The sequence below is a fragment of the Heptranchias perlo genome, chromosome 3, assembly GCF_035084215.1.
Source record: "Heptranchias perlo isolate sHepPer1 chromosome 3, sHepPer1.hap1, whole genome shotgun sequence".
Classification (NCBI taxonomy): domain Eukaryota; kingdom Metazoa; phylum Chordata; class Chondrichthyes; order Hexanchiformes; family Hexanchidae; genus Heptranchias; species Heptranchias perlo.
In genome coordinates, this window is record NC_090327.1 from 26,294,052 (window position 1) to 26,306,222 (window position 12,171).

Sequence of the window (12,171 nt, forward strand, 5' to 3'; positions counted from 1 at the left end):
CTATTGTAGTGACCGCAGACTCCCATTTTAGTCGACCATTTCTCTTTTCCTTGTCGGTCTAAGCTTGCATCACTAAATCACTGCTTCTAGATTTACCTTGTCTTCGCTTCTCACTCTTTTCAATCTTAGTGTCTGCACTGTGGGTCATTGCGTTGATTTCAAGATCAGATGAGACCATAGGCGATCCACTCCTTGATCAGAAATCAAACTATTAGCTCTACCTTCATGGCATAGTTGGAAAATCCATTGCCCAATTTGGTACTGAGTAGTACAGACCTGGAAGACCCTGGGTTCGAATCCCGGCCTGTGTTGCGTTGGCTGATCTCATCAAAAGGCAGCTGTAAGTTTACTACAGTTGCGACAAATAGTATGCTAACATTCTGTGTCTAGTCTCTCAGAATGAGGTCAGTACCGCAGAACAACTGGCACCTACAACACCAAGGGGGATAAAATGGTTCGCCGCCCATTTTCGGACGCGAACCAGGTGCCTCACGCATTGCACGCTTCAGGAGAGGCCAACCCGAGGACCACCTGAAATTGGTCTTCGGGCGTCATCTTAATATTTCAGGTGAACGGCTGGCATGCCTTCAGAGGCAGCTCGCCCATGTCTGGAGATCCAATTTTGCATCACTGGCAGTGGCCCTCAGGTAAGTGCTGGGAGTGGGGAGTAGGAGCAGGTTGATCGCGGGTTGGCAGCAGCCCTCAGGACTTCTGCTCCTTCTGGCTCCATATCAAACATTAATTTTTTTTTATTACTTAACTTTTTGGCGACGGCTGTTTGCTAGGCCTCATACACGCCAGCCAAACCTGAGTAGAGCAGGCTAGGTCCCTGCTCCATGGAGAGCAACTCAAATTCCAAAAGGGTTCCTAAAACAAGCATTAGGTTCCTGATTAGCATACGCCTGTTTTAGGTGGCTCCACAGGATACCTGAAAAACGGCCCGACCCAATAATGGCTTGGATGTCTTTCAGCCATCTTGGGGGGTGGGACATTAGATCCTGAAATTTGCCCTCAATGTGTCCATTTAATGCATGTAATACAGGCGTATTGAGGTCCATATACCCTCATATATTTCATCATAAATCACGAGAGGTGAGGATCCTGGAGGGGGTGATATATTAAATTGAGCTCTTTTAATAATCGTATATATTTTTTTACAAAATGTCACAAAACTGGGATCTGAAATACATGCTTCTGTTTTCCTGCAAGCATCTTTTTTCATTTAACTAATGAGATGACAGTTGCTCTGTGAACCCTTTCACCGGCATAAATTTATCTTCACATCTGAAGTTACTGCAATCCAGATGCTCTGAATCTATAATTGCCTCGTCGCTGCTATTTTTATTTCTTTTGTTTTAAAATAATCTAAATAGAAAAGTCATGCTCATGAAAAAACTTTTGTTTCCTTTCATTTACTGATTTCCCCTCCAACTAATTTTCTCTCCCTTCCTCATTTGAAGATTTGACTCCTGCTGGATTCTGTTCCACAGACACTGGCCAAACCTCATAACCTGTAGGGGAAAACCTGAGCCAGATCCTGTCCCACCTTGACCACCACATTAATGCACTTCCCAGTGTAGGTTACTGAATAGAAATGAGAAGCTGGCCGATCTATCCACTCTCTCGGACAGTTGTCACTGAGACCAGTTACGACACCCCTGCCTGGCTGTTTGACAGAACAATGTTGACATCCCAACGGGGTCAGAGCCTGGGTTGTTGTGGTGGAGTGTCTCCTCCCGCATGCTCTTTTATCACTCACTAGGCCGAAACATGAACAGCAGATGTGATCACATTTAGTAAGAGTGAATTCAAAGTCTGGCTGCCAGCTTTCATTTCTACTTCTCCCTTTCATCAGTGCAGCTTGAATATGATAGAAATTGGTATGAGGAGCGCCTGTCTTTTGGGCATAAAACAAATGCGAAGTGTACCAATTTAGCAATGGGATGGCCTGCGCCCATTCTGCCCAGGCGTTGAGCCCACTGCTAAATTCGTGGGGCTCATTTATTGGCATCCCGGGCGGCCATCTAAAACAGGCATTAGTCCCCTTGGATACGTTAATGTGGGGCCCACGCCTGTTTAAGGGCCCCTTTACAAAATTAGTTACCGATGAGTGGCGCAGGCGCTGGGTCCATCGTGCTCAGGATTCTTCGGCGGACCCTGGGCACCTGGCTCCACAGTCCTAGCGATCGCGCTACCCCCCCTCCCCTATGGCCTGCTCCAACACCCCCCAGCAGGAACTTACCTGAGGGCTGCTGCTGGTGAGGCAGGCAGCCGGAAATTGGCTTTTCCCATATGGTGAGCTGCCTGTGGAGGCTCGGCAGTTGCCAGCAGCTCGCCCCAAATGCATAGATGAGGGACAACAATCAATTTCCAGCAATCCTCGGGTCTCTTGGTTCAGTGTGCACTACTCACGAAGCCCAAAAACAGGCCAAGACTAATTTCTACCTATGTCCCTCAAAGAGGCATCAGTTTCAATGGATTCTACCACCCATTGTCGTCTGCTGTTCCCAAGATTCTGTACTGACGTCACAGTTCTGTGGTTACTTTTCAATATATTGTTACAATGTTTGAACTGGGAATGTTTGTCCTCTTTTAGTTTGGAGCAGAATACAATCTTGGTCATCTTGCCCTTACATGTCTTTAAGATGTGCCCAGTGTATCTCAGCTGACCCTTGATCACTGTGGCCTTAATTCCTGACAGCTAGCATGAGCCAGGATCTCAGTGCTTCGAATGCTGTCTTGTTATCAATCGGTAATACTCTTTCCTCTGAATCAGAAGGTTGTGGGTTCAAGTCCAATTCCAGAGACTTGAGCACATAATCCAGGCTGACACCCCCGTGTACTGAGGGAGTGCTGCACTGTCGGAGGTGCTGTCTTTTGGATGAGATGTTAAACCAAACATGTCAGCTCTCTCAGGTGGACGTAAACGATCCGGTGTCTTGGCCAATATTTATCCCTCAACCAACATCACTAAAGCATGTCACATTGGTCATGATCACATTGCTGATTGTGGGACCTTGCTGTGTGCTAGTTGGTTGCCGCTTTTCCTGCATTACAACAGTGACTACACTTCAAAAGTACTTCATTGACTGTAAAGCACTTTGGGACGTCCTGAGGTCATGAAAGGCACTACATAAATGCAAGTTCTTTCTTTCTTTCCATCTGATGCTCCTGTGCTGAGGCTGCGGATGTATACATTTTCAAGGTCTTTGATTTTGTGTATATAGACTGTCCGAACCTCATAGCTGTGGATCATTGCTTTATACACCTTAATCTTGGGCTTCATTTTCAGTCCATGTCCATCCTATATATATGTTTGCAAACAGACAAAAACTGAGCAGGTCTTATTCTCTTACTGAAATACCTCTTTGTCCAGAGATGTGTCTAATAACAGGGTGCTGCATAGGCAGGTCAATTGATCGACTGAACTCAGCTGTGTTCATTCAATGAACAGCAATGGTGGTATTTACTAAGAGCAAAGTGCCAGCTGGAACATAAATTTAGCCTTCTTCAGACCGATGGATAGCCTGTGGCTTTTGGCCATCGATGCAGAATAGTTGGTAATGGTCTGGAGATCCTCCAATGTGTAGTCCAACAGAGAGCAATCATCAGTGAAAAGCATTGCATGAATGATGACTTGTTTAATCTTGCTCTTTGTTTGTAGTCTGAATAAGTCAAAAGAGCTTTCCAGCTGTTATGAACTGGTTACATGCTCAATCCCAGGTTTCTGATATGACTTCCTTCAGCATGGCAGAGAAGAACGTGCCAAGTAAGGTGGGTGCCGAAATACATTGCTGCTTGACTCCACTGGTAGTAGAGAACACATCAGATATTGCCACATTAATAATCTCTCTCCCTGACATCCCATCATGCAGCTTTGAATCACATTGACAAACTTGTCAGCACAGCCAAAATCAGCTAGGAGCTTCCACGATGTCTTCCTGCTTAAACTGTCAAAGGCCTATGGTTTGGGCTGAGATTTTGTATACAGCCTCTTTCAACTTTGTCCACCCAGCTTCTGCTCCACTTATTACTGATGTGTTATTTAATGATGCTGTGACTGCCTCAGTAAATTTCTGATATAAAGTGAGGGATTTTGGTTGACTCACTTCCAGCTTTACCATGGTTTTGGCAGCATTTTGATAAGGATGAGAGGGTGATGTCAAAAAATATCTCAAAGCAGATCAGGCATTGGTCTATTCAACAGTCAGCTCCACACATGGCACAAGTGCTGTGTGAGCCTTAGATGGCATGCTGTATTACAGTGATACAGCCAAGTAGATGCCCGAGCTCCTTAGCCTTCTCAGCTGAGGGCGCTTATTTCTTCCACCCTCCATAGAGGAATGGAGTGCTCCTCCCGACCCCACATTTGAAGGTCGTAGGCTGCCGCTCCTCCGCCCCCCCCACCATTGATGCTACTCCCTCCTCCCCCAATCGCGCTGCTCCCCCCAACGGAGCCTCTGATATCCCACCCAGCCTGGTCTCTGTTTCTCCTTCAGCCTCTGATTCTCCCTCCCTGGCCCTCATTTACCCGAGGGCCTCTGCGACAGGAGCAGCGGCGGATCTTCATTGGCTCTTCGCCAGCTTGTTCATTGCGTCACGCCGGCTTGATGTTAGTGAGCCCCGAGGTCCAATATCAGAGGCACCTCGGGCCTCACCATTCAGGTGCAGGGATCGCACCATGCGCCCCCAAGAGCCCAAAAATGGGCGCACCCAAATTTCTACCCTGATCACTGACCAACATTCCTATCGCTTATTTTCCACCTTTATAATCCAGATTGCCCATAGCACATTCACTACTTCCTGATTTACACTACCTAATGAAAAGAGAGATGAAAAAAGACTTTTAGGTCCATAAATGCTCATCCTTTCCATTACACCCTCACCAGTTGCTAGTAATGCTCATATCTGCGGCTGGCAAATAAAGTCAGGATCTTTTTTTCTACTCTTTTCAACTTTGGTGTCAGACGTTCACATTGGTTTCTCAAAAAAAAATCACCTGCTTTCTGGAAAAAAAACATCCAGGTCATGTCTGTCATGGGCTAGGTCTTATTATGTTCAGCAGCAGATTGGCATGCTTCCCAGTTAGGGTTGCCAACTCTGGTTGGACATATTCCTGGAGGTTTCATCACATGACCTCCTGCCTCCAACTGCCCTGCCCCCCACACTCCTGCCATTGGTCTCCCAACACGCCCATACTTGTGGCGCACTGCCATTCCACACCAATTAGAAAGGGAATAGACTCTTCATTACCCGATTGGATGATTCTCGACTGTCAGTCACACGGCCTTTCTTTCCATGTCCTAATAACTAATAAACTAAAATGTTCAACAAAAATTTTAAAAAGCACAACTTTTAATGCCCCCATAATTTTTCTCCTGGATTGCTCGCAGCGTTGTCCTGGAGATTAATCTTTAATCCTTGGAGACTCCAGGGCAATCCTGGAGGATTGGCAATCCTATTCCCAGCTCTGAATGCTGATCAGTTTTAAAAAATCAGTACCGGTTGGGGCTTGATTCTTTTAAGAAAGGGACTAATGTTTAAAAATGTGGTGTGGGTGGATTATCTTTATAGAAACAATTTGTGGCTGCATTTCAATTCATGTCACCACTCTTGCATATTTTAACACTTTGTAAACCGTGGTATATTTCTACAAAAATGTACATGATTACAGGCTTTGGTTAACCTGCAGCATCAGAAACACACAGAAAGTTATGTGTGGATTCAATGAAAAAGTCACCAAGCAAGTGCAGATAGGCTGGAGGATTACCCACATCAATCACCAGCACTCCTATTTACTATCCAGCTGTAGACACGTTGAAAAGTAAAGCTCCCCCATTGACTTTCTTGGTAGACACACTGTTCAATGTGGTACTGAGCTGTACAAATCAGGAAGGTCTTGGATTCAATCCCAGTCTGTGCTGACCTCAGCTAGGGTGGCAGTAGAAGTGTTGAAATCATCCTTAGTTCCCTTGAACTAGAGAAAGAAAAATCAACCAGGGTTCCAGCTTCTCAACACTATCCAAAGCTTTCTGCTGTAAAATGCACTTTGGGTGAAGACAAGATTGTCTTATAATCCACCCATGGTGTTGACCATCCAGGCTCAAATATGAGGAATCAGCATCTTCAGGAGAGGAAGAGAGAAAACTTGGGGAAAAATTACACTCTTGTGATCGAGCACATAATCTCAGCTGACAGTTCAACGCAGTACTGAGGAGTGCTGTACTATCAGAGGTGATTTTGGATGAGACGTTAAACAGAAACCTGTCTGCTCTCTCAGGTGGATGTAAAAATTTCCATGGTACTATTTGAACAAGAGCAGGGGAGTTCCCTCAACCGACACCCCTAGAACAGTTTATTCACTGATTAATTTTAATACTGTTTGTGGAACCTTGCTGTGCACAAATTGGTTGCTGCATTTCCCCACATTACAACAGTGACCACATTTCAAAAAGCACTTCATTGACTGTGAAGCACTTTGGAACGTCCTGAGGTCATGAAAGGGGTTATATAAATGCAAATTTTATACTTGCCTTGGAGCAAAAGTACAGTGTTTTGTGACGTATGGACTGCATGGTTTGACAAAGTGTCCCAAACATATATGCTGGAGTTTAGTCAAAGGAAAATGGTTATCAATAGCTGAGGAAGGGAAAGGGAATGCAATACCGTGTTCCCCATTAATGGGTCGTGCAGCTTGGCTTGGAGTCTCACGCTGCACGACAAAAAAAAATCTACACTAAAACAAAACCATTGGGAGTAAATTATCTACAATAAATCCACAAATGTGATGTAAAAACATTCACTCAAAGCGCTGTTATTTAAAAACAGAGCACACATCTTCATTTTCAATTGAAATCTTTACTTTTAACTGTAATATAAGTAATATAAATTTAATATAAGTAATATAAATTTAAAGGTAGAATACACTTTGAAAGCCACTGGTGGAAGCTCTTTTTCAATTGGGAATTAATAAGAAAACAACTTCCTTTAATGCATTCAGTCTGATGAGGGCAGGCTTTAGCAAACTGTAGAAGGAGGCTGGAACTGCGCATAATAACAGCTTTCAATTGTGTCGTACATCACTTCAAGTGGATCTCCTCTCAAAAGGAGCACAAAGGAACTAAGTGAAAGAGCCGGGCTTTCCTTTATCTTTCTGGCATCCACTGTTTCGAGAGGCAGCATGTTGCAGTGAAATGCTTTGGGGAGCAGTGCTGATGTTTTTCAATGTGTACCATGTATTACCTGCTGACTCTGCTTCCTTCACAGGCTGCAAGAACGTCCACTATGACCTGGTCTTTCTGTTGGACACGTCCTACAGCGTGGGCAAGGAGAACTTTGAAAAGGTCAGGCAGTGGGTCGCCAACTTGGTGGAAACGTTCGATATCGGTCCAGATAAGACCAGGGTAGGGGTCGTAAGCTACAGTGACAAGCCACACACAGAATTCAACTTAGGCGCTTACCAGATCATAGAAGATATTAAACAGGCTGCGGCAAGCATCAGGTACCGCCGTGGGAACACCGTAACCGGGGAGGCCATTGGCTATATCACTTTGAATAGCTTCTCGCAACAGGCGGGCGCAAGACCCAATGATCCGAATGTTCAAAAAGTGGCAATCCTCTTGACAGATGGCAGAAGCCAGGATGAAGTGTTGCCGAATGCCACCTTGGCTCATTCTGCTGGTATCAGGCTTTTTGCCGTGGGTGTTGGTGACGCCCTGAAGGAAGAACTGGAGGAGATCGCCTCAGAACCCAAATCGGCTCACATGTTCCACGTTACTGATTTCAATGCCATAGACAGGGTCCGAGGAATACTGCGACAAAGACTGTGTCAAAGTAAGTACTTATAGTTTGTTATGGGGTGAAGTACATCGGGTAAGAAGATGTTACCTGAAGGTTTTGGAAAAGCATATAAATTCTTTAACGTGAAGGGCTTCGTGTGTCTGTGAACTTTTGATCATTCATCTTTTAAATGCATGTAACTGCAATCATCCATGATTTAAAGTAACTAAGTCAGCTTGCCTGAGGCAGAGAAGTATATGTGATTGAACAAGCAATGGTTATCCTTGGCGAAGAGTATCAAGTCAGGTCCAAAAGCAGGTGCGATATCGATGGCCCGTTTTCAGGTGCGAGCCTCATTTAAGTCTTACCGGTGAGCTGCTGATGCCAAACAGGTGCTTCACTGCAGCTCGCCAGTTTGGTGTGACAGAAAATCGGACAGCTTCCAGCTGGCAGGTTAGGCCTGTTGCGGGCTGGGGGTAGTGGGGGGGTCGTGGATTCTGGAGGATGGTAATGAGCCGGAAGAATGCTCCTCCTGGCCCTACAAAAAATTTAACAAATGTAAAAGCTCACCTTTTCTGAGCAACCTCCAGTGGTGCCTTTAAGGATCTCTGGTTGGGCCGCTTGACGCCTGGAAAAACTGTTCTGCCCAGTTCCTCCATGAAAATTGCAAAACTGGCATTTGCATATTTAAATAGGCTTCTTGTTTTAGGCGGGTGTGTTGGACACCCATTTAAAAGCCTGCCCGAATATTGAATTGGTCCATAAATTGGACGTCCAAGGTCCCCACCAGATTTTCCTTTGCCGGTCGTCCATTTTTCAGGTGAGGATTGTAGGGCGAGCAGTTCAAAATCCCCTCATGTGTTCCTTTAGAAAGTCTGCTACTTAAATCAGCATTCGTAATCAGAAAACATAAGCTAGCAAAATTCCCAACTCAGCAGCAAGACCTGTGGATTTGTGTTTCTGTCTGTGTGTGCACTTGCTGTTAACCTAGAATCATAGAATGGTTACAGCATAGAAGGAGGCCATTCAGCCCATCAAGACTGTGCCGGGTCTTTGTAAGAGCAATCCAGTTAGTCCCATTCCCCTGCTCTTTTCCCATAAAGCCTACTCCACCTGGTATTCCCAGGCGGTCACCCATCGAAGTAACTAACCAGGCCTGTCTCTGCTTAACTTCCGAGATCAGACAAGTTTGAGCGCACTCAGCGTAGTGTGGCCACGTTCAGAGATGTGCAGTACAATCCCACTACTCCCCCTCGCCCGAAACAAAGCCTGTTGCAATTCACAGATCAGAGATTTTTTTTTACACTATTATTTGATGACAATGGACCACTTGTGGGAAAGAAGCTGGTTTGCAGGACTTTGAAGATGCTGTTCTGTAATTTTCGTCAGCAACGCTTAAAAACACACATAGATAAAAAAAAATAAGTTTGGTCTTGTTTTTCATGTTGGAACAGATCTTGTTCCCCTGAGTTAAGAAATTGCAACTTAAGGTTTGTGCTGGCACCCATTTTCCTAGGATCCTTAAAGTGGGCAGGGACTTGTGCAGGAAACTTCGTTGGGGCTTCTCCTGCTCCACCGCTGTCACTTCGCCTACAGATCAGAAGGGGAAACCCCACTTCTACATGAGCAAACAGGGTTTCTCGCCGAGCTTCCACCAAAGCTATAGCACGAAGCGGGAGAAGCCCCATATTAATTAACCCCCGTGATTTTCATGCCATAGTGCTTGGCTGGGGCTCAGATTCAGGCTCCAGGGGCGATAGTATATAGTGCGCCTAAGCCACCGTGCTAGCCAGTTACCAAAAGAAGAAGTCTCGTCGTGTCTAGCCCAGGAATAAGTGAAGTGACCTGAAATATTTCTGCCCATGATTTATTTTAAGTGCTGCACAATCAAAGGATAACTAATGACAGTTCTTTCCATTTTCACTGGATGAAAACATCTAATTATTCATGAAACTAGTAAATGACTTGAAACAAGTAATTAAAGGGCACCATCTTCATTTCCAAGGCAATAGCAGAGGCAGGCCAGCCATGAATCATTTTTGACTCAGTGATGTCAGGTGCATGGAGTGTGACATTCTCACAATCCAATAGTTTTATGTGGATTGCTTCATTTATCGGGTATTTGGCAAAGGAAGAAAACAGGCTTGCCAAGTGTATTTTGATCAAGGCTGTGCCCCTTTAATTATTTTAGAACTTGGACCATGAGTGTTCTGAACGCTTAGTGCTGATCAGAAGGAGATACAATAAAAAGGCTAGAAAGTGAATCTTTGGTACCAATCCAACACAAGCCACCGTACCCATTAGTTCTGCACTGTGTCACTGTCCTGGTGTTGTATAAATTTAGACAATCCCTGAACACTATAATATTTAAAGGGTGAAGTACATTCTGCTAAATTGTCCCTTAATACTAAGCATAATAAAAGGAGGTAACTGGACACTGATCAGCATCTATCAGGTATCTCATGGCTTTGTTTTATGCTTCAGAATTGCTGGTCTGGAGCTGCCTGGGCGAAGGCCTTTTCCATAGGATTTCTATGACATCATAAACTCATTCAATTGCACTATGAGTAGGAAATAGAAGCAGAAACGTTTACATCATTTGGTCCATCATGCGCTGGTTCTTTGCGAGAACAATCCAAAACCAATCCTACTGCCCATGCTCTCCCCATAGCCCAGTATGTTTTTCTGCTTCAAATATTTATCCAGTTTTCCCTTAAAAGATGAAATGGTCTCTGCCTCAACCACTCTCTGTGGCAAAGCATTGCATGCTCCAACGACTCTCTGTGTAAAGACATTTTTCTTAACTCCTCTCCTCATTCACTTAGTGATAATTTTAAATTGATGACCCCTCATCACTGACTCCTCAACCAGAGGAAATAGTCTTTCCATATTCACATTGTCAAAACTCTTCATAATTTTAAAGACCTCCATTGAATTTCTTCTTAATATTCCTGTTCCAGTGGAAATAGCACCCGTTTTTTAAGTCTCTCTTCATACTTGTAGTTTTTTTTTAACTTGTTCTTGGGATGTGGGTGACACGGGCAAGGCCATAATTCTTGCCCATCTTAGTGGCCATGAGAAGGTGGTGGTGTACTTTCACCTTGAACTGAGCAGTCCTTGCGATTATGCTGCTCCCACAATGGTGTTAGGTAGGGACCGAGCGATATTGAAGGAACGACGATGTACATCTAAATCAGGATGATGATGGTGTTCCTACAACATTGCTGCTTTTGTTCTTTTTGATGGTAGAGGTCACAGGGGAGCAAGGTGCTGTTAAAGTAACCTTGGTGAGTTGCTGTAGTGAAACCTATAGATTGTACATACTGCATCTACATGTGCCCCGGTGGTGGAGGGAATGGATATTGAGTATGGTGGCAGGGGCACCAATCAAGCAAACTGCTCTGTCCTGGATGATGTTGAGCTTCTTGAGTGTTGTCGCTGTTGCACCCATCCAGATGAGTGATGAGTGTTCCATCACAGTCTTGAATTAGATTGGGAATTGGCTAACGTTTCCCAACTCTTATGTCATCCTGGTGAATCTACGCTGCATGCTTTCTACGGCTTTAATGTCTTTCCATAATGGAGTTACCAAAACTGCGTGCCTCTAACCGTAGCCTAACCATTGCTTTTATCGTCACCTTTATCTTTTACTCAATGTCCCTATTTATAAAATCCAAAATGCTATTGGTCTTTTTTGTGGCTTTATCTATCTGCACTCACACTTTTAGGGAATTCAATATTTGAACTCCTCTGTTTCTTTGTTCAACCACACCTTTCTACATCTTTCTTTTGAATATGTAAGTTTTATTCTTTGTTTTCCTCACAAAATGTATACATCATATTTCTCCACATTAAATTGCCAATTCTGTTGCCCACCTGTCTGCCCATTCCACTAACCTATCTACGTTCCCTTGAAGCCTTTTACAGTCTGCCTCACCGGTTTGTGCCATCAGCAAATTTCAAGATTGTGCTCCTTATGCCCAATACCAAATCATCCATATATAGGTCGGAATACAGATAAGAAATGCTCAGCATAGTGGTAACCAACTATCCACTTCCCATGAACACGAGGAGGGAGCAGAGACTCAGGATTATATCTAGATGAACAAAGGGCGAAGTTAGAGTTTCTTTACACAGAGAGTTGTTAGATCATGGAATACCTTATAATTAGAGGGCACAATTCTAAAAGGGGTACAGGAACAGAGAGATCTGGGGGTATATGTGCACAAATTGTTGAAAGTGGTAGGGCAGGTAGGGCTTTATAAATCGAGGCATCGAGTATAAAAGCAAGGAAGTCATAATGAACCTTTATAAAACACTGGTTCGACCATAACTGGAGTATTGTGTCCAGTTCTGGGCACCGCACTTTAGGAAAGATGTGAAGGCCTTAGA

At 44.3% G+C, this 12,171-nt stretch overlaps 1 protein-coding gene across 3 annotated transcripts in view; it reads left to right on the forward strand.

The window, feature by feature from the left end:
- The window catches only part of col22a1 (collagen, type XXII, alpha 1), a 344,398-nt gene that overhangs the window by 40,473 nt on the left and 291,754 nt on the right, over positions 1-12,171 (forward strand). For all 3 annotated transcript variants that reach the window (XR_010960277.1, XM_067978562.1, XM_067978572.1), the window contains exon 3: positions 7,267-7,833. Coding sequence is in view for 2 of the 3 variants with exons in the window: in XM_067978562.1 (XP_067834663.1) it covers positions 7,267-7,833 (567 nt within the window). In the remaining variant the exon portion in view is untranslated. The remainder of the gene's footprint in view (positions 1-7,266; positions 7,834-12,171) is intronic.